The sequence below is a fragment of the Diaporthe batatas genome (genome assembly GCF_019321695.1).
Source record: "Diaporthe batatas strain CRI 302-4 chromosome Unknown Contig00013, whole genome shotgun sequence".
NCBI lineage: Eukaryota > Fungi > Ascomycota > Sordariomycetes > Diaporthales > Diaporthaceae > Diaporthe > Diaporthe batatas.
In genome coordinates, this window is record NW_025408560.1 from 1,001,340 (window position 1) to 1,029,087 (window position 27,748).

Here is a 27,748-nt window from a genome sequence, read left to right on the forward strand (position 1 = left end):
TAGGTAGTCATAAGCAATGACCGTACAAACATCTCACAAACTGCTGCTGTGTATTACTGTGGATTAATAATAATTGCACGCCTTCCCGAACATGGCGACCCGGAGGAACGGAGTTTGACGGAAACTCCGGGCACTGATCCTTCGGACTTTGACCTCACGCTACCCTCATCTGACACATGCTTCCTCACAAATGCACATGTCAACGATCGCGTATGACAATCTCCTGCCCCTATTCTCCAGCTTGAGTGTCGAAAAGGCCGTCCGAAGTCATGAACCGCCGGAGTGTTGAGCCTGTTTCTGCGCTGTCCTCGGCAGGCGGCCTGAATAAGGGCCAGCAGGGGAAATGGGGCAGCGCCTGTGCTGTGTGCGCGACCGCCAAGGTGAGAGAGAAACCCACCCAGCGAGCTACCTTGTTACTGCACCCGTCCCTTTCCGGGCCCCGTCTCCAGGGGCCAGACACTTGGCAGCTGCTGATCCACACGTGTGTTCTACAGGCCAAATGTCTCCGCAGCAGTGATGAGCCGGGTGTTCCATGTGACAGGTGATGGCAGTCCTCCTTCTGATGCAGCTCTGAAATCCCAGTCCACTATATCTACTACCATTCATTCCCCGTTGATTACTAACAACTTAACAGATGCAGGCGCCTGGGCAAGGACTGTACAGGGCAGGTCCATCTGCCCCGCAAGAAGCGAACACCCAAGGCTTCGTAAGTCAGCCATTCTGTGATTTAATACTTGGCGAGCACGAGCGTGCCGTCTGACACCGCTTCCAGGAAAACCTTACAACTTGAGGAACGGCTAAATGGACTCGTCGACCTCCTCCGGGCCTCAGCCTCAGGGGAGTTCCCATCGAATGGATCGAGGACCAGACAAAGCTCGTCGTCCCAGCATGAGGATGAGCCTGGTGCGTACATCAAGTCCTTTAACGTCACACTCTCTTCGTTCGCTGACACTGGAATGACACTAGGCTCATCACAAGGGCCTTCTCCGGACTCTAATGCTACATCGAATGTCACCCGCGTTTCCCAGTCTTGGAACAAGCATGCCCCTCCACGATGCATTTGTCGAGCCCAAGCCAGCGACGTGCCTCTCCAGACACGTTCAGACAAGGAGCTGTTAGCAATCTACCAGAAAGACCTCATGCCCGTCTTCCCCTTTGTGGTATTCCCGCCAGACATGACTCCAGAGCGCCTCAAGACTGAGCGCCCCTTCTTGTTCTCTGCCATCCGGATGGCCGCCTCCATATCGGATGTGAGCTCAATGCGTGGGCAGATGTTCACCTTGACTCAGCAACTGGCGAATGAGATGATGGTCGAGTCGAACCGTTCAATGGACCTTCTGCAGGGGATACTAGTGATGTTAGCCTGGTACCAAAACCACTGCCTCATGCACGCTCAGCTCAACAACCTCCTACATCTGGCTCAGGCCTTGCTGGCCGACCTGGGGCTGAACAGATCACCGGAAATTCAGGAGAGGTCCAACGTAATGGTTTTGAATCCAACTACACCTAACCTAACGACCAATGAAGACAGACGGGCAATACTAGGTGTCTGGTTGCTGAGCTCGTCGTAAGTTTGCTCCACGGGTGGGTAGACTGGACGACAACATTGAAGTGTGCTGACATGTAGCTGCTTAGGGTTGCTACTGGTTTGATGAAGGCGCTGCCTATGAGGTTTTCGAAGCACACGAGACAGTGTCTTGAGGATCTGGAGAGGATGTCCGAGTACGAGTCGGATCTGTTGCTGGTGCATCTTGTCAAGGTACAACGCCTCACCGAGCGGATACATAATTGGGCGTCCCAAGAGGATGACGATGACGAAATTTCGAGCTGTCTCAAAGCGCCTCCGGCAGCCTACCAAGTTGCCTTCCACGGCGAGATTGGTAGGCTTCAGTCATCATTGCCTGCCAGCTTGGCTGGTAACAGTAGGTTCCGCCGTCTCCAGAGACACGCCGAAGAAGAGACTGACAATGTTCGGCGTCGTTCCAGGATTGCTTGAGGTCAAATTCGCGTTTGTTACCCTTCACCTGAACGAGCCACCACCGATCGATACGGAAAGTCTGAAGAAGCTAGAGGATTCACTCAACTCTGTCGCACTCAATGGCTCATCGTCTCTCGATGCTCTGTATCGTGCCCAATACGCACTCAAGGGCTTCTTCGAGAAATGGTTCGAGATGCCCACAGACTTCTATACTTCTATGCCAATGTTCGTACTTCTCGAAGTCGTCTATGCGATGACAATGCTTGCTCGATGGGCAAAACTCTTAGGTCCGGGCAAAGCTCGGAGAGGAAACACGACTCAAGACATCTTGGTTCCGCAGAAGATCCTGTGGGATCCTTCGGCGGTGCCGTCCCCTCAAAGCACATTTGGCGCCGGTCTTGCCCCTCTCAACCCATCCCAAACAAGAAACGAGACCGCATCTAGATCAACGGACTCATCAACAGCGAGCCGAGGCTCCAACCTGACGAAGCTTCCGCCGCCCATCACCGACCCAACACAGATATCAGCCTCTCAGTTCCGCGAGGTTTCTGACCCGACTATAACAGGTGTCATTGCTTCCCTCAGGACCAAGCTTCACATGCAGCCAGGCCTCAACATTGACATCATCGGCATACTTTCAAGCCTGGCAGAGCGCTGTGAACAGGTACACCAAGAGCTCACAGAGAGCCGCGCAGGTGACGCATGGCACAATGACGTGTGGTACCTCTATTCGAAGAAAGTCTTGATCACCCGTGCCAAACTGGAGAAATGGGCTGAAATTGTAGCTGTCGGTGGTATGCCGGCAATGCGAACCGCCGATCCCGCGAAGCAGACCCCAGGAGCGCAAGCAGGAGCCGACGTTTCGACAGCGCAGGGCCAGAATGCTGTCGCTGGTGGACAGCAGCCCTTCTCCAATGTGGAGATCGCTGCATTTCAGAAGCAAATGGAAATCGCTGAGCAAGGCGTCTGGCCACCGGATTCGACAGCAACACCATGGCAATTCGACGGCATGTGGGCCAACGAGATGTTTGATTCCCTGGATCCAGGTCTCTGGCTGAATGATGGTAATGATTGGGGCATGGCCTTATTAGGCCCGATACAGGACAATCAGTTCACACTTTAATGCTTTCGAGGGTTTAGAGCTGATACTTCTGCCGGCCTGAATGCCCAGACCTTCGACGAGGTGTGCACTGAGCAGCGCAACTTTGTATCTGGCCTCCGCTCTCCGGCAACCCAACTACTGGCACCTCGAACTTGCCCTGGAAGTTGACGGAATCGAGAACCAGGGCTGGCGAGCTTTTCCCTGCGGCTACCTGCGGCGGACGCTGCCCAGGTGGCGGAAGCGCCAGGACTCGAGCACTTCAGACTTGCGACTGATTCTGTCGACAAGCCCGTCGAGGATTGCATGCAATCTTCCCCGTTGAGACCTGGGCTCGCCTCAGCCACTTCCATATGCGGCAGGACGACATGCTGTCGTTACTCGCCGCTCCGCGGCCAGGAGTTCGGTCGGTGGAGCTCAGCTTTCTTTTATCTGGGTCGAGGGCAACTCAAGAGACCTTTTGGGCGGTATGCGCGACCAGCTTATATGTCTGGAACGGTCTGTTAAGCAGAGGCCGCGTGTAATTATCAGCCTGCCTGACTCCGAGTTGTGTTATCCTATGCGTGGCGTTTGGGGCGATGTACCCGTGGAGCAGTTTCTGTATCACCATGGGCCTGATTCATTCGGAACTGGCAGAGGTGGCCGTACCCATATAGCACATGGTATGAGTGGAGTGGTTAGGGATTCTTTTGACCCACGACGTTCCCACATGCTTGGGTCTTGCCAGGTAAATGGAGGCGGCGTGGCGGCTTCACCGATACTCGAGCGGTGATGGTCGAGACCTGAGCAGTCCGCAGTGAGATCGCAATCTCAACTCTCACTCACTCAAAAAGGATATTGTTTTTGCTTGCTCTTTCAACGGCCGTCATCTGTAGCGACCTCGTTGTTCAGGGCGAGCGAACCAACCCTTGAGCCCCTAGTTATGTCTTCCAGCATCTAAATCCCCCCTCCGCCCTTTCAATCTTATGACAGGTCTATTGTTGAAACGCTAGTTCATTTAATGCAAACAAATTGTAAGGGCACCATAGTTGTCCCGATGTGTCTGGTGGAACTCGACACATGCTGCTTTTGCGTCCAGTTCTCCGGATAATGAGAATGGTCGAGTTCTGGCGTCTGCATGCGGAAGGCTTCAATTTGACTTTTTTCTTTCTCTCTATGAGCATCTCGTCTGTGAAATACCACATCTTCGACTAGGACTCAAGGGAGAAATAGATCGCCATCCCTTGTAGTTACCTATGTAATCAAGCTTCATGGCGGCCGGATGTGGCGAGTCGCATTCCACCGCCCCCCTTGCTGTGTTTCACCCGCGTGCTCATTCTTGAACAGCATTCCACGCTTCTGAACCTGGATTGAACGCGAATCAATGGCCTCAAACTGTCGGGAATCAATCTTGGTCGGTCACTCGCACAAGATTCGTGAACATTCGGCGACCGATCAAACCAGGGGCAGAGTCATGGCAGTAAGTCCCTTCCTGTCTCGGATTCTTGTGGATCGGTCATACACCACGAATACGGTTCAACCTGCCGTTGACACCAGGTCAGGAGGAGGGATGCCTTGGCATCTGGCAATCACAGCAGCAAGACACCAACCACACAATGTGAAACAACACCACGTTGTCTCTAATTCCAACCGGCATCATGCTGTTTCCCTTTCAACGGTTAGTTCAACGGCCAATCCAACGCTTGATTCATCGAGGCGCCACTGCCGGCCCGTTATATACAAGCCATCCCCATATGTCCCTTTGCTGCCCCATCAGGTGGTGCTTCGTACTTGATCCGAATTTCTATGCAAGCCACCGGTACGAGGGTGATGAAGCCGGTGTCCCTGAAATTTATATGTTGATTCTTTCCACGTCAACATGTTCGACAGGCCAGATCACACGTCACACGAGCGAGATGACTTCCCACCGTACATCCCACACGAAGACATCGAGGAACTGAAGGATTTGGATGGCTCCGAGGAAGAGATTCTATTCCAAGATGGGAAACCAGTTGCACGCTCTCTGGGCGCCAGCAAGACAACGCGGAGGGCTGTAGGCTGTCTCTTGGCATTCGTCCCAGGCTTTCTGCGAAGCAGATTAGTGGTAGGCTTCCTGCAACTGCTCGTCCCAAGTTTCCTTCGATCTGGTCCCGCCGAGCCCAAAAAGCTCCATTCAACAGCATGGCTGGGTGAGTCCCAGCGCCAACTACGGAGGAAAATCAACTATACTTACGATTCACTAGATGGAATGAGAGGGGTCTCGGCCCTTTGCGTTGCGATATACCACTCAAGTCTCCTCTGGTTCGCCGTGGAAATGCACTACAAATTAGGTGGGTTGTTTTGTTCTTGATCTGTACACATCCGAAGGCATGTGCAGCCAAAGACCTCGCGTTCTGGAACAAAAATTGAAAAAAGACACAATACCAATAACGTTTGGAATTAGAACCCGGCTCATTCGAGATCCTGAAGATGCCAATAATCCGCCTCCTCGTCACTGGTCCACCACACGTGGCCATGTTCTTCATCGTGTCTGGATACGCCATCTCGTACAAGCCCCTGAAGCTCATGCACCAGGGCCGCTTCGCAGACGTCGGTTCTGCGCTCGCTTCAGCCTTCTTCCGCCGCCATCCCAGGCTGTTCATGCCCGCAGCCGTCATCACAGTCTTCTCAGCCCTGATGACCCAGCTGAACTGGTACGATCCACAGGGCCAGGGCTTACCCGGGACCGCCCAGCCGTCGAGGGAACCGCCCCACGCCCTCAACCTCCACGACCAGATGATCCACTATGCCATGGCTGAGATCCAGAACACCGACCCGATCGGCCAGGAGCATGCCATGGGCGGGGTGCCGCGGAGGGTCATTAATCCGTACGATCCTAACCTGTGGACGCTACCGATAGAATTCAACAGCTCGATGGTCGTCTTCATGTTCCTTGCCGCCTTCAGCCGAGTCAGAAACCGAGTCAGGATGGCATTCGCATTCGCGCTGATCATATATTTCGAGTACTTCTGGTACTACTGGGCGCTGTTCCTGTTCCTGTCAGGCATGCTCATATGTGATCTACGTTTCGAAATCGAGGACTACCGCGCGCAGCGAGCCAAAAATGCGGTGTCAGGCGAGGCCGCTGTCCTACCTATCTGGGCACGGGTGCCTCGGGGGATCGTCTCGAGGATAGCAAGAGCGCTTTCCGGCTCCCGCCTCTTGGGACGAATCACGGGCATTTCGCTCTTCATCATCGCGCTGTGGCTCCTCAGCGTGTACGAATATCACCCCATCGACACTGTTTACACTCACGTGGGCGCAATCCTCATGGTGGTAGTTGTAGACCATGCGTCTTTTCTGCAGATTATTTTCACCAATTCCTTCTCACAATACTTGGGCAGAATATCTTATTCCTTATACCTGGTGCATGGCCCTCTCCTTTGGACCTTGGGGTCTGCCCTGGCCCACAGGTGTTTGGCCTTCACTGGATCAGATACCAATGAGAAGTGGGTTTTGGGTATTGCGATGGCGGCATTCTTGTGGTGGCCTGTGGCGATTTGGCTGTCAGACCTCACGTACAGAGCGGTTGACGCCAAGTGCGTGCAGCTGGCAAGGTGGTCGTATGAGAAACTACTGAGGAAAGATTTCTAAGTCCATGTGGTTAGGTGCGCAGTCATCTTGAAATCATAGACAACCTCTTTCCGCTATTCAATAGAAGAAAACAGCACCAATTCTATGCACAAACCTCAATCATGGCCCTAAGCATTGGTCACGTACCTAATCTGACTAACAATATGAGAAATAGTCAAACCCGGAATGCATATACGAGGGCACACTATTCAAATCGATCAATCCCACCAAAGACAAGATCTATGAACACTTGGGTACGCGGGTGGATACTGACGCCAGTGGATACTCGTCACTGACTACTTAGTACTCATGTGACGAGCAGTCCCAGAATCTATTCCATCCATAGCCTAGCAGCGCAACTCCGAGCCTACTGCCTGTCATTCACCTGGACTGTATGAATAGGACATATGTACTTGGGATCCATTCCCGGAGAGTAGATACTGCGAGAGTAGATACTGCGAGAGTAGATACTGCGAAGATGTTCGGTCTCCACGAAGCCATTTGAAAGGCTTCGAAGCTCCGCACCTGAAGCAAACAGTGTGCCTTGCAGGGGTCCTTTTGCTTGCGCAGAACGGAGTGACACAGCCTGCGACATTAGGCATAGCGCAATGGCGGTGCATGAAGACTTTTGATACCATTGGCTTACGGAAAAGCCCTGAAAAGTCCTTGCAGAAACAGGTATGCATGTGCCAGAAAGCCTCAATAGGCGGGGTATTGGTGGCATTTCTGGGCGCACTTAAATCTGACGGTCGGGGGATAGTTGCCTTGTAATCCAGTCTCCTCATAAGAATTGTCAAGACCTTCGTAATTGTTCCAATCCGGACGCCCTCGTATCCTGTCCGCTCACAAGCCGTCATATAACCTGTACAGCACTGCGCGTCTCGTCGAAATGGACTCACTTTGCCTTGAGCAACTAGGCTTCGATCAGGGGGTTTCTGAGATATTTGACATGGACGTCCTTCACTCATGGATTACTGATCCTCCTACTGGGCCTATGGCACTTCAAGCAATTGAAGATCCATTGGCCACCAAGCAAGCAGCACCTAAAGAGACGGAATGGGACGAGAAGAAGCCTACTATTGAGCATATTTATTTGAATGAGAATCAAACTCTCACCGCCACCATGGCCTGCATGCGAGAACGGCATGGCTTTACTGCAACGTGAGTCTCGACTGCCATTGTCTGGGCAACATTGTAAGATAGGTTGCTGACCACCCTCAGCGAGAAGATGTACAAAAGACGTTTTCGGCTTTGGGGTTGGTACAAATATACAACGAAATCCCAACGAAGAGAGAAGCAGCCCAAGTGTCGAGAACCTGCGCTTGCCCCGTCCCAGCTCGGGATCTGTGAGCCACCGGGGAAAGACGACCGAAGACAAGAAGAACAGCGCACTTCTTCCAGGGCTGATTTGACGCGGTGCAACTTATTTTCCTTGGATTTCAAGGACTTCCATCAAAAAGCAACTGTATTCACGGCCATTAAGCAACTTTTGGAGTCCCATACCCATACTTCTACCCACTCTCCCAGACCATCTCCATCATGCAAGTTCAGCCTTCTCAGGAACAGCTCCGGCCCCAGGTTACTGGATGGTGTATTTGAAGCACTCAATGCTTTAGATTGTGACGCAAGGCTCGGATGGCAGTCTATGGAAAGAACTTTCGACCAAATACAGTATCATGTTAGAGACGACATCACATCTTTCGCCGAGCTCTGCTTTCTTGTCCCACGCGCCCTTTTGTTCTCATCACAATGTCGAGCACTGCGTTTATACCTGTCTCGACTGACGCAGATGGTACAGGAGAAGAATATACAAGGGCCTCTTGCCCAAGTTGGTGGCCTATTGCAAGACGTCTATAAATTGCAAAGGGAATCTGGTCTCTTGGACGTACTCGTCTTTGCCGCCAGTGTTTTTGCTGCTGCTTTGGTGGAAATACACGGCAAAGAAGACAGAAAGACTCTACTCGCGAGCTGGGATTCGTTACGAGTAGCAGGCCACCTTGAACCCGCTGAGGTGTCGAGTTGGTTGGCTCAGTGGGAGTCATTACACGAAGAATGTATGTCGCGGTTTGGGAGACACGGCTTCCAGACTTTGGGCCTTGAAGACGACCTTGCTGGCTTGGTACAGCCGACGAGGCTGTACCCTCAGACTAGCTGTCCCGTGGAAATAGGGGTGCTGATAAATGGTGTCCGTCGGAAGCTGTTCCTCATACCGAGCGAGGAGTCTGGTCGCTCCAATTTTGAGGATGCCGTTCAGCTTTTCCTTTAGTACACATTTAGTACATATATGGGTACCAATTCGAATGATGCTACAGAGTATATGATCTTATTACACTTGAGTACATGCGATTCAACACCTGCATGGAATTATATCTTTGGTACTGGCATCCCAGCCCCCTTCACCTGGTTTCGTTTCTATTCCGTATATGTCCGGAGCCATACGCGGCGCTTTCATACAGTGGTTAAAGCTTAAAGACTAAGCATTTTAAAAACATACAATGTCGATAAGTTGTATCGCTTCTATTCCGTATGTGGTTTCGCTTCTATTCCATATACATCCGAAGACATACATGGCACCCTCATACCGTGGTAACAAGACCCAGCGTTTAAAAAGACCAACAGTTTCTATGACTGTGATCAAGATACAATAGGTTCAGCTCTATTTACAAATTCAACAGCTAACATCATGCTTGGAAAAGGGCAGTATACGGGATACCATCAACCAAGAGACCAGTCGGGCAAGGCCTTATTGTCATGGAAAGAAACAGCTGACTGACCACTGCAAGCAGTACAAAAGACATAAGTAGCGGTCAAAGTGAAATTGTGCGCACCAGGTGTTCCTGTGTCCTTTTATTACAGCGTCATGGACTGAAGAGGTCCTCGATATTCCAAAAACTCACCAGAACTACCGATCTTGCCTCATAACGATGCGGAATATGGTGCGAAAGAAGGTCGAATAACAGGTCAGACAGCAGAGCCACGAGTTCCAATCGCATGATGATATTTATGAGCGTCACTTATAATGTTCCAAATATATGTCATGGCTGTTCTTCAAGCAAGAGGGCTTGTGAAATAAATCGATATTTTAGTTATAAAGAACAGATGATCGCGGCCTTGCCATTTGGTTCGGTAATCTCACCAGTGCCTGGGGCCGCAGCAAGCATCATGGAGCGACTCAACCACCCTATCGAGTCGACGATAGCTCATACCATTCCCCTATTCTTACTGGGATGGAAGCGCCATCGAGAGCAAATGTCTCGACTTGGCACCTTTGGTAGCAGATTCGTCGCAGGCTGCAGTGAAATGAGAACAAGGCGACGTGGTATTCCTCGATGTGGGTTGCTCTTTCTGGGCCGTACTATGATATGCTATTAATAATGGCCAGGGAACTCTTCCGGTACGATTTGAGTTTGGGTGATAATTTGAGTAGCAGCCACAACACGAGGTGCTCGTGATGGGGGAAAAGTATAATAAGCCCGGATGAGAAACGATTAAAAATTTGACATTAGTCCTGCGTTTATCTCTGGCGATTGCACTTTACTACTAGTCTGCTTTTGAGGACGCAATTGACTGATGCGAGTCTGGTTGTCTTTTGAAGCCTCTAATTGCTTTGGATGAAGTCTGCCACCTTGCATTATGGCTCTGGAACGTTGTCCATATCAATTTGGGCCTGTGATGGAAACTTGTAATTATAGTCAACGGCGCTTAATTATAACATACTTACGCACGATGTGAGGACGGTGGAAGGAGGGCTTTGTTGTGGCGCCCAGGTCGATACCAGCACTTGAGCACGCTATCATGCCAAAATTGACGATCGTATTAGCCTAAACTATACAAAATTGACATTGAATTATGCACCGACGTGGAAACCATGAGTGTTCATCAAGTGACGCTGGCAACTAGACGTATAGATTCATTTTTCTGAAATCCTCGTTCGAGGAACATTGAAGGCCTGTTGGTCTCTGGTGAAGGCCGCGGCATGGGTTGTTTCTGTGTCGCTTGAGCATAACTGCTATTTGGTGACCTTCGCCACGTCAGATCATGTTCAGATATTAATTCATTGCTCATAATGTAGACATGTTCAGACGCACGAGGCGGTGTTCTCCGACCTGGACATGAATTCGCATCACGCTGGTCGGGTCCTTCGCCTACAGGTGCTAACAAGGCAGGGTCCGGGTTCGGACGTCCCTGCTTGTCCCTCCCATCTCCGACGTCATGTGCTAGTACGGGTCACTTGACCACCTCGGAAGCCAGCATCAGCGAGTCAACAAATATCTTGCGTTATTAATAGTAGGGAGGTCTTTATTTCCACTGCATCATCTATGTCGAGGTAGCTTTGACCGTCCCATGCAGCCCAGCTATACAGGCGATTTACAGTTAAACGAGCAGGGCGCTGTGATCACCGTTCAGCTAGCTTCTGCTCTAGCTTCTGCTGTGGAATCGTCGCTTATCTCAAAACGTCGTCGAAGGCGTGACCGCGGCAGCTCCACCCCATGATAAGAGCGCATGAGGGGTGTCTTCTAAACACCAGGCCTCGTCAGAGGTAGTGCAACGTTTCGCTGTGGCATTTTGGAAGAGTCTGCCCCGCTTATTTGAGACATTTCCAGACATTCTCTCGGTGGCAGCACTTGAGTTCAACAATCTCACAGAAGATGGCAGACCAGACACTCTCCGTACAACAGCCGCTGCTGGGCTCGGCAAGCCAACGCAGGGACTATGGCAGCCAACATCATGCGACGACGGTTGTGCATTTCTCTCCTGGAGACCCAGAAGACCCCCGGAACTGGCCGCGCTCCAAGAAATGGCTAATGATTGGTCCCATCCTCCTCATCGATTTGTCGGTCAGCTGGGGTGCCTCTGGATTCTCGCCCGCCAGCAAAAAGTTTGCCGAGGACTTTGGACTGCCACCGGGTATGGGAACTTTGGGGCTATCCGCCTACGTACTGGGGCTGGCATTTGGACCTGTCAGTAAATGTGCTGTTTTGAATTCAGAAGCAGGAGGCTAACATGTGTACACTTTTCAGATGACATTGGCCCCCCTTTCCGAGGTTTGTCCACGGCGACAGTGTCAACGCTGCTTCGTTCACAGCTAAGGATCTCGCAGTACTATGGAAGACGGCCGGTCTACATTTACTCTTACTTCGTTTACCTATGCCTCCTTGCGGCATCAGCTGTGGCCCCAAATCTTGCAGTGTTCCTACCGGTGAGGCTGCTGTCAGGCTACTTTGCTTCCGTGACCATTGGTAAGGATTGAAATATCTCGAACGCGACACTTGAGACAGAGTTACTGAAATGAATCAGCAAATTTTGGCGGGACCATTGCAGATCTCTATCATCCTCATGATACCGGTCCCGCCATGTCCTTGTACCTCTGGGCGGCTACCTGCGGGTCTCCGTCTGGCTTCTTCATGATGTCCTTTGTGGCCCACCACAGGGGCTGGCGAGATGTCTTCTGGGCCTTGCTTGCCATCTGTGGCAGCTTATGGGTCTTCATGACAGCATCACTCATATACTGTGGAGAGACCCGTCACAGCATAATTCTCGCCAGACGAGTCGAACATGAACGCAAGCACAACAGCGACGAGGCAAGTATCGATGTCCCTGAGAACCTGAAGCAAAGGAGCGTGAAAGATCTCTTCACCGTCACCCTTGCCAGACCTTTCAGGTTTCTCGCTACAGAGCTTATCATTGTGTGCGCTGCTCTCTACAATGGGTATCTCTACGGCCTCAGCTTCCTTTTCAACACCGCGTTTGCCCTGGTCTTTGGCCAGGGCCACGGCTTCGACGCAATAGGTGTGGGCATTTGCTTCCTCGGCCTCGTCGTTGGTATCAGTCTCGGCCCCATTGCGAATATTTGGCAGGAGAGACACTATCAGAGACGTGTCGAGGAATCCGGTGGCAAGAATGTCCCAGAGGCGCGAGTTGGGTTGCTGCCAAAAATTGCTGCTATCTGTGAGTCCAATATTGCGCTTATTTCCAATGAGACCGAGGCTGTCCTGCTGACTCTATGAAAATAGTATTCCCGGTGTCTTTGCTTCTCTTTGCTTTGACAACTAGCCCTCATATCCACCCAATTTTCCCTGTTCTAGCATCGGCTCTATGGGGATTCAGCTTTTACACTCTCATTCTCATGTAAGACTCTACGACTTGCAGTATCTGGTTCTCCAAGTTCCAAATGATCCACATTTTTTGATGCAAGGGAGCAGTCACTGACGATGAACAGGACGTTCACATACACAGAGGACTCATACAAGGTCTATTCAGCTTCCGCACTAGCTGGTATTGGGCTTATTCGCAATCTCTTCGGCGCGGCCTTCCCTCTCTTTGCGCACGGTCTATTCACTAAAATGGGCTACCAATGGGCAGGAACGCTTCTCGCTGGTCTTGCAGTGATACTGGTGCCGATCCCTTTTGTGTGGAGCAGACATGGCAGACTGCTTCGGGAGAGAAGTCCTTGGGCTAGGGAGCACATGGATGACCTCGATGGCGACGAAGAAGACGGACAAGGCGCATCTTAAGAACCGCCAGCAAATAGATTTATGCTACAGAAAGTCTACGTCCAACATTTTTGACAAGACGTGGCGCCTAAAGGCAACTTTGTGTGGAGCGCGCTTTGATGCAGTGAGGGGGAGTTTCAATGTGACGGCTCCACATTATACCTAGGTAATTAGAGTGCTTTAAGGAGCCACGACCAATCCATCTGACTCTGGCGGTCCCTTATACACTGGAGTAAGTCGTGTTAGCAAAGGACAAAAAAGGATCTGCAGTAGTATGCTTACCTTTCCGGGCATGAACTGCATACCATGCCGCACTGATGGCCATAAAGCCAAAGAAAACCACAATCGCGTAGTTCATTGACGCTTCCGTGACCGGAAGCACAGTTGGCATTGAAAACAGAATCATCTCAAAAGCAATCCACAGAAGGGCGATGATATTGACGACCCAGCCGACAGTGCTTCCCATGGTCCACCGTGCGCCATTGACATCTCTGCGGCGGTGGAAGAGTGAGATAGAGATAGGAATCCCATACGACACGGCCAAGGAGATGACTCCAACCGAGACAAAGGCCAAGAAAGCAGACGATGATCCGAGATTGATTAGTCCGAGCAGCATTTGTACAATTGTGGTCTGTGGTCATTGTGCAGGATTAGTACGATTCTCTTGCTCAAGAGAGCAACACGATGATCATGTATGTGTCTGGAAGTGATCTCACCAGTACCAGAGCCCAAATGGGCGTGCCGTGCCGAGTATCAACCTGAGACCAAAGCCGTGACAATGGCAGAGCCTTGTCGCGCGCGAATGCCCACGTGCATCGGGATGCAGCTACCGTAATGGAAATGGAACAGAACAGCGTGATCACCAGGACGAGGAACGTGAGGCCAAGCCCGCCGCCGGGCGAGTCCATGACCACTCCAAAAATGTACGGCAGTGCCTGCCCAACCGGTGCACCCAGGATGTCTTCCAACGGCGGCAGAGTCGCGCAAATAGGGATAATGAAGAAGAGGCCGGCGATCCCCCCGACGGGAACGCAGAGCGAGATGGCCTTTGGCAGCTTTGTCGTGGGGTCGCCGCATTCTTCCGCCATTGATGTGATCATGCCGATAGCCGAGAATCTGTACGCTTGTTATTCTGCGGTTCTGGTTGAGTCTCAAGAAACTAGGGAAATGCTCACGTGTATGCCGCGGGCAGCATGCCGATGAAGAATGAAAATCCTCCCCAGCCGGAGAGAGATGTATCATAATACCCCTACCAGCTGATTAGCCCCACCGGGGTTTCCAGGATATGTCAGGAATGCCTCACCAAGGTGTCTCTCGCTGAGTGCCTACCGACTGAGGCCTTTGCTGACAGGCAGATCAAGGTGATCAGGATGCTGAGTGCTGTAAACGCGGCACAAATGGTGTCGACCATGGGGAGCAGTTTATTCCCGTAAGCAACAATGGCAAATGTGATCAAGCAGATGGCGTAGAATATCAGAAGCAGCTGCCATGACTCTGGCGTCCAGTCTGGATGGTAAAGCGCGACGGTCGCAGCGATTAAAGAGGCGAACCCGAAGTTGACGCTCAGCGTGATCGTCCAGTTTCCAATGAGCCAAGTCCATCCTAGTCATCATGTTGTTGTTAATTGGAAAATCGGGGTCTTTGTTTCCAGGCTCAAATCGAGGGAATGCTGGACTGGTTCTGGGTCATAGAAGAAACCTACCGGTAATGAACGACAAGACCGTTCGCACACTAGGACTTGCCAGCTGGAAAGACCAGTAGTAAGGCCCAGCAGACGTTGGGTATTTGGACGCGAATTCTCCGAGGGATAAAGCCACGCATTCATCGACGATTAGAACGACCACCCATCCGAGGAACATTGGGAGTTGACCTGAAAAAGGGTTTAGCATGAGGTTGAACGGCCTAGTCTGAAGCTTGAACACTCACCACCGCCATAGATGGCAGATATGAGGGGTCCGCCGAAGCCGTACGGAATCTGTGTTCCCGGTCAGCGGCAGCATGGACAAACGGCGTCACATATGGCTGGTACTGACCGCTGCAATGGCTAATGACTGGAAGAGCAATGTAAACATGGACCGGTTGCGGCGAAGCTCGGGTTTATAGCCTAGGACGGTCAGGTCGTGAAGTTCCGTGACTGTCCCGAGAGCCACCGGCGGTTGACCATCTTCCTCGCCGCTCGAGGGCTGCAAGATGGCAGCTTTCTTTTCTGAATCGGCATTCTCAAACGAATGCATCTTTCGGATGTTGTTTCCACCACAAAAGACTCGATCGTTACCCAGGCCCTGGAAAACCTTTTCAAGGCTGTGAACACTACGTTTAGGTCGAGAAGGGGCTACCTGGGGCAACAAAGAGTCACGCAGACTCTACAAGTTCATATACGCACCAAGCTAACAAGCCCCTTCCTTATATGAATATTCGGGAGAGTGTGTGGAAGAGATAAGCCTTATCTTGACCTATCAAGCTGTGGGCTAATGTCCTGTCTCAGATCAAGCTCCGATAGATGGTCCAGTCCCCCCTCACACGACCCTGGCTCTGTCGTGAGGAAGGCCCGCATCCTGGAATCGGCAATATAGCCAGCTCAACTAGGGCGTTCGTAAAGCTCCCTGGTACGCCCTGTGAGTGGTTACCAGCGGTCTTCCGATGCAGCACATTGGTACGCACCTAGCTGAGCCGAGTGGTAACACGCCGCCTCTGATGACGAGACATGCCGCTGGTGGCTACCAGCCATCGGGTTTGGGGCAGCCATGATACAGCTGATGAAATGACGGTAGTTTCCGGACCCCCGTACATTGTGGACAGTGGACAGTGGGGAAGACGATCAAGTAGAGTTGCCGCTACGCTATCATCGTGCCCATAGGCATGGCTCGGAACATGACGCTTGGCACGTCGGATTGATAGGGTACCCCAGTGGAGATAAGGTTACACTGGCTGGCTGGCTGGCTGGCTGACATGAGAGTCTTGTGACATGACCTTGAAGTTGGAGACTTATTAGAGTGCCCGGCGTAGATAAGACCACGCGTGTCATGATGTGTGCATTGCTCGACGGACGGTCCACTTAAACACGAGCGAAGATGGCGATGATGAAGCACCTCCATCAAGCTGCATGGCCATCCTGATTTCATATCATATCCAAATTGACAGTATGGCGTATCTTTTCCTGAACAACCAGCCTTGTGAGCAGAGAGTTCGACGGCTAAGTGTCAACGGGAATCCGCAGAGCCTGGCATGGAGGTAGACCGACGGGGTAGACTTTAAGAAAATCACTTTCATGATCACCCTAAATTTCCTGGAGAGTGCCATTCACAGAGTTGTCGACCACTGCGGCAGCCCCTTGGCTCAGTGATTCATCGTCGATTCTCACAACATCACCAAGTCCCCATTGCGGTTCGAAATCTTCTCATCCAGCGCGATACGGTCCCACACCCAGCCGCCACCACAATTCCTGAGCTCAGCCTCCAGAGTCCGACCACCGTCAATAAGGCGCACGTTCCTGGCCGAGGCGCCAAAGTTGCCACCCTTGGCCCACCGGAAATGCCCATCAGTATTCGTCAGGCAGTTGTTCAGGCTGATGGAAGTCAACCTCTGGCTCCCGTCCATGCGCCTGCACGAGGCGATGAGGTCGTAGTCCCCGTCGATGTTCATCTGACTAGACGAGGCGGAGAAGTTGCCCGCGTAGTGCGGCCTTGGGGAGTGCGAAGGCGGCGGCGGCTGTTGTGCGTGCTGCTGTGGCCGGGGCGAGTGGGATTGCTTCTTCTCCTCCTTCTTTTGCTTGTTGTGGTCGCTGATGGCGTCCTGCAGCTTGTGACCCGCAAATGCGCCGCCCAGAGCACCCAGGAAGCCGTGGTTCACCTTGTGGCCCGCCCATGCTCCGGCCGCGCCGCCGGCTAGGGCACCCATTACTCCGCGCTCTTGGTCATCCGGCTGGCCCGGGTTCATATAGCTTGCAGCTGCGCCATATTCGCTCTGAGACGGTGAGCCCTGTGGGTGGCTTGGTGGCTCTCGCTGGTACGGGGAGTGACTTGGTGGTGGAGATGCGTACTGTTGCTGAGCTGGTGCGCTGTATTGATAGCCTTGGGGAGGAGGAGACTGTGAGTCCTGGTAGGGTGACTGGTGTCCAGAGTAGCTCGGTTGCGACTGGTGAGGATATGGTTGGTTGCTTGGCAGCGCATACTGATTATACGACGGCGGAGGGCCACCCGGAGATCCGTAGGGTGGTTGCTGCGGAGCCTCATAAGGCCCACTCTGTTGCTGATAGGGGGAAGAAGGCGCATATGGGGATGGGCTGCGCGGGTCCTGAGGCTGGGCATATTGATTATACGGGATCTGCATGCTGGCTGTGATGTATATTAGGCTTATGGTTGTACTTTTGTGTAAAGCGTTTCGCTGGCGGGAGGAAGACCTCGGAGGGGCCAAGTCTGACGGCGACGTGGTTAAATAATGCAGGCCTGAATATAGAGAAGCAGTTGGATTACTTTCAGGTGCCTTACAGGCTGCCTCAGCTGAGGTCACACTGATAAGCTAGAGGCCTCCTCAGTGTAGCGTGGTCGACCCAGGTAGGCTAGTGACAGAACTGCGCCACTCTCACGCGTATGACGGATGCTGACTTGCATCCTCCCAGACAAGCAAACGCATGGTCCCTATGGTAGGGAATGTCAGATGCACGCTGCCTTATGCACGAAACAGGGTGCCGTGCCATTCCACATTATGACGATACCTCAAATGGCTTACGCCAGTATTTTCACAAACGCAATGGCTACAATAGTTACCACTACTTACGACCAAAATCCGATGTCCTCATGCGCGCGACTGATGATGGATTGTTTGCTACCTAGGTATGTTCAAGTTTGACTATGCTTGCAGCAGTGGTGTAGCCACCCCTGTCAGACTTTCCCAACTCAAGTCGCTGTGTCATGGGTTGTCCCCGGATCCCAAGCTCCCAACTCAAATCAGGCCCCAATCGTAGCTCCAATGTCAATAACGCTGATGCTGACCTGGTTGGTGCTGCTCGGTGGCAGCCAGCCTCCCCCAATAATAGCAAGCTTGTTGGCATCATTCTGGAAGAGGGCCAGCCCGCGAGAGTACGCGTTGGGCTGTGGAGTGTTGTACTGAATCCACGCGTTCGACGCACCCAGCGCTCTGTTCGTGAAGATAGCCGACTGACTTCCGCCGCTGAGGATAATTGTGCCGTTGGCCCCTCCGACGCTGGACCAGACCACATATGGCGAGCTAGTGGGTACAGTTCCGGCCGTGGATCTCAGCGTGAAATCGGTGGCGGCAGCGACGTTGAGTGGGTTGCTAGTGATCCGGTAGTGCACACGGCAGCCATCGGTTCCGCACATCTCATAGGCGAAGATATAGTTGTTGTTGGGAAGCTTGACAACGGCTGGCATTCCGGGGCGCGCTTCGTAGTTACTTGCATCTCTCACGTCGTCAACTGGGGCACTCCAAGAAACTAGGTCGGTAGTTATCTGGTGCGAAAGCTTCTGTCCATTCCTTGAGTCGCGCTGATCGGCATAGTAGCAAACCAGCTGGTTGTTATAAACCCTACCAACGTGTCAGTCAGTCTTGTCCCCTGGGGCATGAACTCATTTTGTGAAGAGAAGAACTCGTAAGACTCACATGAGCAGAGGTTCCCAAACAGGAGTCAACCCGTTGTTCGGCCGGGCTTCACCTCCAGCTGCTACACTGCTAGCAAAAGACCAGCTCACGCCACCATCGGTGCTGGCATAGACATCGATCTTGGTCTTGCTGAGGTCCGTTGGAATGCTGTTGCCAGCAAGGAGTAGAGTGCCGGCAGGAAACCTTCCGATGGCACTGGGCAACTCGTACAAGTAAGGCTGGTATCGCAAGCCCCAACCGTTGACGGTGTCCTGAACTCGACCAATCTCAGCCCACGTTGAACCACCATCTGTCGACCTAAAGATGGGAAAGTAGACAGCCGGGGGTTCAGGAGAATAATTCTCCCAGGTAGCGATCAGAGCTCCAGACTTCAGTTGAACCGCCCGAGCGTACAAAACTCGCGGGTCGACCCATCCAGCATTCGTCGGGGGAGAGAAGATGACCCGATTAGAGATAGTTGCTGTTTGGCGCTCCTCAATCGACGGTGTTGGTGTGGCTGTGACTTGCAGTGTCAACAGGCCCACAAGGCCGAGGAAGGCGGTCCGTAACAAATGCATGTTGGGTGTCTGGGGTGTGCACAACCTTCTCGACGAGGGCGGTCCAGAATGTGTACCAGTGCCTTTTCACCCACGTCGACGCCTTTTTCTCACATAGTCGTGCTTATATACCATAAACATATGCATCACTTTAAAGTCCCGAGGTCGCATTGGGGAGCCCGGACAACATAACACCGGCGGTCCAAGTTCTCGTGATCATGTGTCACTCAACTGTTCCGTCAGACCCACATAGAGCACGGGCAGCCAAGACAGACCTATACGCGCACCAATTCCAGTGCCCCTGTAAGAAGCAGACCTTGGCAATATACTGCGCGTCTAATAGTATGAGCTCCGACGCGGGCCGAAGTCAATACAGAGCGCGTACCTGGCTTCGTCCCCGCATTCCTGCACCAATGACTGCCATCTTCATTACAGAGGGTTACAAACAAACTACTCCCGCATCCGGCGATGCTGTGCATCAATTCGGAAGGACTGAGTTTGATTTCACTACCAACGGTTTACCCTGCTATGGCGATCAAGTGTGATTAACCTGGTTAACACCTTGCAGCCTTTTGTGTACTATCTGCAACAAGATGAAATGACGTGCCTTGGCCAAGCAGGTACCTGACCTGTGGGTGAGAGCACGTCCGAAGTGGATCATGTGGATCCTCTGGTCGTTCTCACCAACCTCGTGTGCAAACACCTTCTTTACCTATCATGACAACTGCCCTGGAAGTGTCTGGGAAGACTTTCGTACAGCCGGGGCTTCAACCCCTAACGGATATCATAATGACATTATCGTAAGAACGAGCAGTCTCTATGATTTTGTGTCGTAAGATGCTGGCACTTCCAAGTTTCCCTCGAAGAGGTCGGTACCGGACTAGGGTCCCATCATCACAGTGCGTCTGTACTTTGGAAGTAAAATTGTGTTTCAAATCGACCCAGGTGATTATTTAGTATGTTCCCGGGTTCAATGAAGTGGCGTGCTCTCTAAAAATCAGGTACTTGCCCCAAAGCCTGAACCGACTTTACTACAGGCTCTAATATACATGCTTAGTTTCACACATTCTAAAGTTTTGAATGACGCGTGTGAGCATGTCTACTTCGCTTGTCGACTGATCACAAAGTAACAAGGTTATGAAAACTTGAAGAATCTGAATGCTGCCGAGATTGCTGTCAAATTGAATACCCGGTATTAAGTTGGTCTAAATGTGCATTTGTGCCCATTACAACCAAAAGTGAGGCTTGCTACTAGTACCTAGGTATGCTCCTGATATCTGTTTAGGTAACGAGGTAATTAAGTATCAAGATGGGTGTCTTTCCCAACCACGGGTTCCGCGTGACAAAATGTGTATTGAGCGATGAAGATATGCAACACCATGGCCATATTCAAGTTGTCTACAAATATTGCGGCACGGGCGCTAGACTGGCTGTCGAGAAAGGGTTTCGCTGCAGTAAGTATCAGTCTGGCCCAGTACTTTTCGGCTCACACACCATGCAACTTGCAGGATGGAATGAAGGAAGGGCTTTTTGATGCTCTATTAATAAGAGAACGGAGATTCGCAGGGCAAAAAACGGAGGGTATAGGGCAACATGTACCCCCAGTGCGCCAACCTTAATTTACACTACTAATCTACTATATAAAATAATAATATATAGTTATTAACTACTTTATATTTATATGGATCTATAGTCTAGTTATATAAGTAAGCCCTATAGGTAGTTAAAACTATATTTTTATAGGTACTCTTTAATAATTAATTCTTTTAATTAATAACTTAACTATTTATATTTTTAAATATTAAATTCCTTATAAATTTTAATATTTTAATATATAAATATAAATAAAAATATATAAAAATAATTATTTTTATTAAAAACTTTATTTTACTTTTATATTTAATAAAAATAATTATAATTAACTTTAAAACTATTAAATATATTTTAAATAATTATTAATTTAACTATTACTTAATTTAAAATAAATATTTATACCTTAACTATATAAAACTAAATTACCTTTAATGATAATAATAATTATAAAAAAACTTTATTTATTAAATTAAATAATAATAATATCTATTTATTAATAATTATTATTTATAAATAAATAATTTTAAATTAATTAAAAGTTTTAATAATAAATATTATATTTTTTATATTATTATTATTAATATAATTAATTTATAATTAAATTAAAAATATATTAATAAATATTAATTTTATTATTTTATATTAATTTTTTATTTTAATTAATTTTTTATTTAATATTTTATAATATTTAATAAAGTTAATTTATTAATAATTTTTTTAAAATATCTATTAATTATAAGTTTTTATTAATAAATTTATAATTAAAAAATACTTTAAAGTTTATTAATTAATATATTAAGTTTATAAACTTTTAATACTTTAAATACTTATTTTTATAATTTAATAAAAATTATAAATAATAACTTAAAAATTAAATAAAAATATAATATTAAACTTAAAGTTATTAAAATAACTTATATTATTTAAAATAATTATATTAATTAAAGGTTTAATTTAATTATTATATATTTTAATAAAATATAGTTTTATTATATTAAATAAAATAAATAAAATTATTATTTTAATAAATTTATACCTTTTAATAATAAACTTTTAATAATTTTAAACTTTTAAAATTAATATAAAAATAATATAATTAACTTTTAATATTAATTATATAATTTTTATAAAAGTTTATTATATTAATAAAGATTTATTTATAAAAGCTTTTTTATAATAATTTTATTTAATAAATTTAATTTTTAAAGCCTTTTAATATAAAAGTTTCCTTTTAAAAACCTTTAACTTAATATTATAAATACTTTTATTTTAATAAATTAAAAGGTATAAATTTAACTTTATACTTTTATAATTTTTATAAATTATAATTAAATAAAGTTTTATAAAATTATTAAATAACTTTAATAATTTTATTAAATAAATATTTACTAATAAATTAAATTAATTTATTTTTATAAAAATAATTATATAAATTTTAAATTAATATAATATTCTTTATTTTTAAATTATATTCTTTTAACTTTTTTATTTTATAAAAATAAATTATATATTAACTTTACTTAATATTTTTAAAAGTTTTTAAACTTTTATTATTATAGTAATAATTTATAATAATTTATATTATTTTATTTAAAAAATCTTTATTAATTAATTAAATATTTATATTAAAATTATTAATAAATTATTTTATTTAATAATTATAATAATTATAAAAACTTATTAAATATATTAAAGTTTATATTAATAAAATAATTAAATAAAATCTTTATTATTTTAAAATAATAGTTTAATTTTATAATATAATTACCTTTTTATTATATAAAAATTAATTAAAGTATTATTAAAAGTTAAAAGTTATATAATTTAAATTAATTAATATTATTTTAATATAATTAATAATTTTTAATTTATAAATTAATAAATAAACTATTTACCCTACCTTTAAAGACTTAATTTATAATATATTAATAATTAATATTAATTTTATATTATTATAATTTTAAAAATAATATTTACTTTAATTATAATAAATAAAATTATTAAATAAAAATTATAAAGTTAAACTTATTTTTTAAAAATATTTATAATTTATTAATTAATTAAAATATTACTTTTAAAAAGTTTTTATAATAATAAATAATTTAATTTATTTAATTAATTATATAATATAATTATAAATTAATATAATAAAATAATTAATTAAGGTTACTTTAAAATAAATTCTTAAAAGAAATACTTAAATTTACTTTATTAAAAATAATTTTAAATAAAAGAAAAATATTATAACTTTATTTTTATATAAAAGATAATAATAATATTAATAACTTTTAAAAGAAATCTTTAATAATATTTACTTTAAGGATTAAAGTTATTAAAATACCTTTTATATAAAAATAAATATTAATAATCCTTTATTTTTTTATAATAAACTATTTTATAAAAATATAAAAGTATTTTATAACCTTTTATATTTAATTTATTAATAATTATAATTTTTATATTTTTTAATTATAACTTTTAAATTTATTATTATTTTAAATCTTTAATAATATAACTTTAATTATATTTATTTATAAACTTTATATAAATAAATAATATTAATAATATTAACTTTTAATTATAAAAATATTTTTATTATTATAAAATTTATTATAATTAATAAACTTTTAAAGGATTTTATATTTTTATAAAATAATTTTTATTAATAAATAATATATTATATATAAAATAAAACCCTTTATTTATTTATTTTTTAATTAATTTAAATTAATATTTTTAAAATATATAAGTTAGAGTTTTTAATTATAAAAATTATATTTTAAATATTAAAACCTTTTTTATTTTTAAAATAATATTTAAATATTTTTATAAATAACTTTTAAATTATTATTTATATTAAAAATATACTTTAAAAGTTTTTAATTTATTTAATAAAATAATATTATATAAATATTTTATTAAAAACTATTTATTATATTAATATAAATAATTATATACCTTTTATTTCTTTTAAATAATTTAATTCCTTATAAAATAAATTATATATAATTTTATTAAAGTTTATAAAAATATATTTATTTATAAAAATAAAAGTTTTTAATTTTATTTTTCTATTTTATATTTAAAAGCCTATAATTATATATAAAAGAAACTTAACTTAAATAAATTATTTAATATTTTTATTATAATTATTATTAATTAAATAATTATATTAAAAATATATATATTTTATATTTAATATTATAAATTAAATTTAATATATAATAAACTATAAATAATATACTTTTATAAATTTAAAAATAACTTTTAATATATTTAATTAAACTTTAAAACTATAAAAGAAATTACTTTTATTATATTATTTAATTTATATAAATAATTAATAATATTATTTAACTTTTATAATACCTTAACTATATTTTAAAAGTTTATTAAAAAGTTTTTATAAACTTTATAAATTTATATATAATTTAATAAATAATATTACTATTTAAATAAATATTATAAATTAACTTTATAAATATATATTAATTATATTTATTTAATTAATAATTTATAATTTTATTTTAAATATATTTAAAACTAATTTATTTATTAAATAAAAGTTTTCTTAACTTTTATCTTAAAAAATATTATTATTAATTTAATAAAAGTTATTATTATTTATAATTATTTTATATTAATAATTATAATTAAAGTTTATAATTTTATTAATATTATTAAATACTTTTATAACTTAATAAATAACTACTTTAAGTAAATTAATATTTTTATAAACTATATTAATAACAAAAACTAAATTCTTATATTTTTAAAAAATATAAAAATAATAATATAAAATTAAAAATATTATTATTACTTTTAATTATAAAAACTTTTATTTAATAGTTATTTTTATAATTAAATTTAATATAAATAAATATTATATTAATATTATTTTTATAATTTTACCTTTATAATTAGAATTTTATTTTATATTTAATTTTATATTTTTAAAAGTTTATTAATATATAAATATAATATTTTATTTAAAAATAAGAATTATTTAGAATTTTATTAACTTTATAATATTAATTTTATTAAATTTAAAATATTAAAATTATAATTTTAATAAACTATAAATTTTAAAAATTATTAATATTAAAATAAATTAATTCCTTTAAATTATATATTTTTAAATATTATAAAGTATTATAAAATTTATATTATATATTATATTAAAAATTAATATTTTTATAAATTATTTATTTTATTTATTTAAAAATATAATTTTTAAAATATTACTTTTATTTTAAATAAAAAAGAAATTTATTAAAATAAATTTATAAATTATATTAACTTAATAAAGTAAATTTATAAATAATTTATAAATATTTTTATAAAAAAGTTAATTTTAAAATTATTTAATTTAAATAAATAAAAAATATTTTATTTTTTAAATAAAAAAGAAATTTATTAAAATAAATTTATAAATTATATTAACTTAATAAAGTAAATTTATAAATAATTTATAAATATTTTTATAAAAAGTTAATTTTAAAATTATTTAATTTAAATAAATAAAAAATATTTTATTTTTTTTAAATAATTATTTATATAAAATCTAACTTTATTAATATTTTAAAAGATTCTTTTATAAAATAAAAATTATCTTTTAATAACTCTTCTTTTTAATTTTTAAGTTTAATAACTTATTAATAATTATTAAGAAATTCTATTTTAATTATAATTATACTATAATTAAAAATAGTATTTATAAAATATTTAAAAATATTAATATTTAGAAATTACTCTTATTATATAATAAATAATTATAAAATATAAAGTATTAATTAATAAAATCTTTTATTTAATACTTTTTAACTTTAATTTAATTATATTATTAATACCTTTAATTTATTAAATAATTAACTTTATATTTATAAATAAAGTTTCTATTTTTATAATAATTAAATATATTATTAATTAAATTAAAATTAAAGTTATATTTAATATAATTTATAAAGTTATATTTATATTAATAAAAAAATTATTAATATTTTAAAACCTTAAAAAATAAATTTTAAATAATATAAATTACTTTATAAGTAAAATTATTATAAGTTAATATTATTATTATAATTTCTATTTATATTTAATTATATTTAATAAATTAAAAGAAAATAATAAAGTTAAAAATAAATAATAATTTAAAAAAGTAATTTTTATAAATAGTTAATTAATTTTAATTATAATATTTAAACCTTAATTTAATAAATAGTTATATTATATAATTATATATTAAAGTTTTATAATTATAGCTTTTATTTTTTAAATAATACCTTTTAATTTTTAAATTATATATTATATATATATAAAAATTTATAAAATAAAAAAGAAAGTTTTATAAATAGTTAATAATTAATTATAAAATATTAATTATATGAATTATATAATTAAATTTAAAATATTAAAAATTAAATTTATATCTTTTTTAAAAATAAAGCTTTCCTTTATATTTTTATTTTAAATAATTAAATATTATAAATATATTAATAAATATATAAATATAAACTTTTATAATAATTTATAAATAATTACTATTTATTATATTAAAAATATTTATATTCTTTAAAACTTTAATAAAAAATTTTAAAATAAATATAATAATATAAATTTTTTCTAATATATATTAATAATAAATATTTTATAAAAGTTTATAATATATTAATAAAATAATATTTTTAAAAAACTTATTAAATTAATATAATTAAAATAAATTAAATAACTACTTTAATTAATAAATTTTATTAATTATTATTAACTATTATTATTTATTTATTAATATTTTATTAATTATACAAAACTTTTAAATTTAAATAATTTAATTAAATTTAATAATTAAACTTTAAATTAAAATAAAATAATTTAAAAATAAAAATTATTTAAATTAAAATTTAAATTTAAACCTTTTATTATAATAAAACTAAACTTTTATTAAAATAGAAATATTATATATTTTCTTTTATTTTAATAACCTTTTAAATTAATTTAAATTAAAATTTAAACCTTAAAGTATATTATTATTATATTATTTTAATTTAATTAATAAAAGTAAATTTAATAAATTATAAAGAAAAGAATAAAATTTTAAAAGTATTCTAACTAATATTATTAAAAGATATAATTTATATAAATAGATTAAGAATAATTTATTTAAAAGAAATAATATAAATTTATAGTTTAATTATATAAATAAACTTTATAAATAGTTAAAACTATACTTTTATAAATACTTTTTAATAGTTAATTTTTCTAATTAATAACCTAACTATTTATACCTTTAAATATTAGATTTCTTATAAATTCTAGTATTTTAATATATAGGTATAGGTAAGAATATATACTTATATATCTATTACTCTATATAAATACTATTTTTATCGCTTCTACTTACCCTTATTACTTCTATATACCTATTGCTTCTTCTACTTTAGTGGCTTGCTGCTACTTTTCTTATTGTTGTTTAGGGTGTTTTAGTAAGTCCTTAAGTACCTGAATCTCTTTTTGAGTCTCCTTTTTGTAGATTGGTAGGTCTGTAGGTTAGGGTATAAAAAGTATTTAATTAGGGTGGTGTAGGTAGTGAGGTAAGGTTGAATAAAGCTCTCTAATTGGCTGGTGGTACTTCTTGCTCTGTACTCTCCGTTTTTTGCCCTGTGAATCTCCGTTCTCATTAATAAAGTGAACGCATGCACCTTCGGATATACAGACTGAGAACGAAACTAACCGCCTGACATGGGGAGGAAGCCGGATCCCAGCGTAAACATAGGTCTTTGTTGCCTCACTCTAAGGACCCTGTTGGTCCAGTCTGCCCCGATTCGTGCCATTCACGGCCTTT

General features: G+C 41.2%; 7 protein-coding genes across 7 annotated transcripts; 4 read left to right on the forward strand and 3 right to left on the reverse strand.

The window, feature by feature from the left end:
• The first annotated feature begins 200 nt into the window (after nt 1-200).
• KVR01_010703 (uncharacterized protein) lies at nt 201-3,325 on the forward strand. Its single transcript, XM_044781516.1, has 7 exons — nt 201-380; nt 495-541; nt 635-706; nt 773-903; nt 967-1,567; nt 1,636-1,922; nt 1,987-3,325. The coding sequence occupies exons 1-7, from the start codon at nt 270-272 to the stop codon at nt 3,099-3,101; spliced, it is 2,364 nt and encodes a 787-aa protein (XP_044640862.1). The 5' UTR covers nt 201-269; the 3' UTR covers nt 3,102-3,325.
• A 1,610-nt stretch (nt 3,326-4,935) lies between these two features.
• KVR01_010132 (uncharacterized protein) lies at nt 4,936-6,689 on the forward strand (the record flags this gene model as incomplete). Its single annotated transcript, XM_044784911.1, has 3 exons — nt 4,936-4,958; nt 5,106-5,245; nt 5,500-6,689. The coding sequence occupies 3 exons, from the start codon at nt 4,936-4,938 to the stop codon at nt 6,687-6,689; spliced, it is 1,353 nt and encodes a 450-aa protein (XP_044640291.1).
• A 779-nt stretch (nt 6,690-7,468) lies between these two features.
• On the forward strand, nt 7,469-8,963 carry KVR01_010649 (uncharacterized protein). Its single transcript, XM_044785262.1, has 2 exons — nt 7,469-7,829; nt 7,890-8,963. The coding sequence occupies exons 1-2, from the start codon at nt 7,558-7,560 to the stop codon at nt 8,932-8,934; spliced, it is 1,317 nt and encodes a 438-aa protein (XP_044640808.1). The 5' UTR covers nt 7,469-7,557; the 3' UTR covers nt 8,935-8,963.
• A 1,960-nt stretch (nt 8,964-10,923) lies between these two features.
• KVR01_010453 (uncharacterized protein) lies at nt 10,924-13,183 on the forward strand (the record flags this gene model as incomplete). The annotated part of the gene is made up of 7 exons (XM_044785613.1): nt 10,924-10,995; nt 11,052-11,629; nt 11,690-11,713; nt 11,770-11,908; nt 11,967-12,617; nt 12,683-12,797; nt 12,889-13,183. Exons 2-7 carry the CDS (start codon nt 11,318-11,320, stop codon nt 13,181-13,183), a joined length of 1,536 nt encoding a protein of 511 aa, XP_044640612.1. The 5' UTR covers nt 10,924-10,995; nt 11,052-11,317.
• Nucleotides 13,184-13,342: 159 nt separating this feature from the next.
• On the reverse strand, nt 13,343-15,396 carry KVR01_010133 (uncharacterized protein; the record flags this gene model as incomplete). The annotated part of the gene is made up of 8 exons (XM_044787181.1): nt 13,343-13,389; nt 13,445-13,793; nt 13,879-14,278; nt 14,338-14,411; nt 14,466-14,764; nt 14,865-15,032; nt 15,089-15,137; nt 15,196-15,396. 8 exons carry the CDS (start codon nt 15,394-15,396, stop codon nt 13,343-13,345), a joined length of 1,587 nt encoding a protein of 528 aa, XP_044640292.1.
• A 1,123-nt stretch (nt 15,397-16,519) lies between these two features.
• KVR01_010186 (uncharacterized protein) lies at nt 16,520-17,491 on the reverse strand (the record flags this gene model as incomplete). Its single annotated transcript, XM_044791043.1, has 1 exon — nt 16,520-17,491. The coding sequence occupies one exon, from the start codon at nt 17,489-17,491 to the stop codon at nt 16,520-16,522; it is 972 nt and encodes a 323-aa protein (XP_044640345.1).
• Nucleotides 17,492-18,084: 593 nt separating this feature from the next.
• Nucleotides 18,085-19,338, reverse strand: KVR01_010416 (uncharacterized protein; the record flags this gene model as incomplete). The annotated part of the gene is made up of 2 exons (XM_044793347.1): nt 18,085-18,706; nt 18,782-19,338. The coding sequence occupies 2 exons, from the start codon at nt 19,336-19,338 to the stop codon at nt 18,109-18,111; spliced, it is 1,155 nt and encodes a 384-aa protein (XP_044640575.1). The 3' UTR covers nt 18,085-18,108.
• Between the last annotated feature and the right edge of the window lie 8,410 nt (nt 19,339-27,748).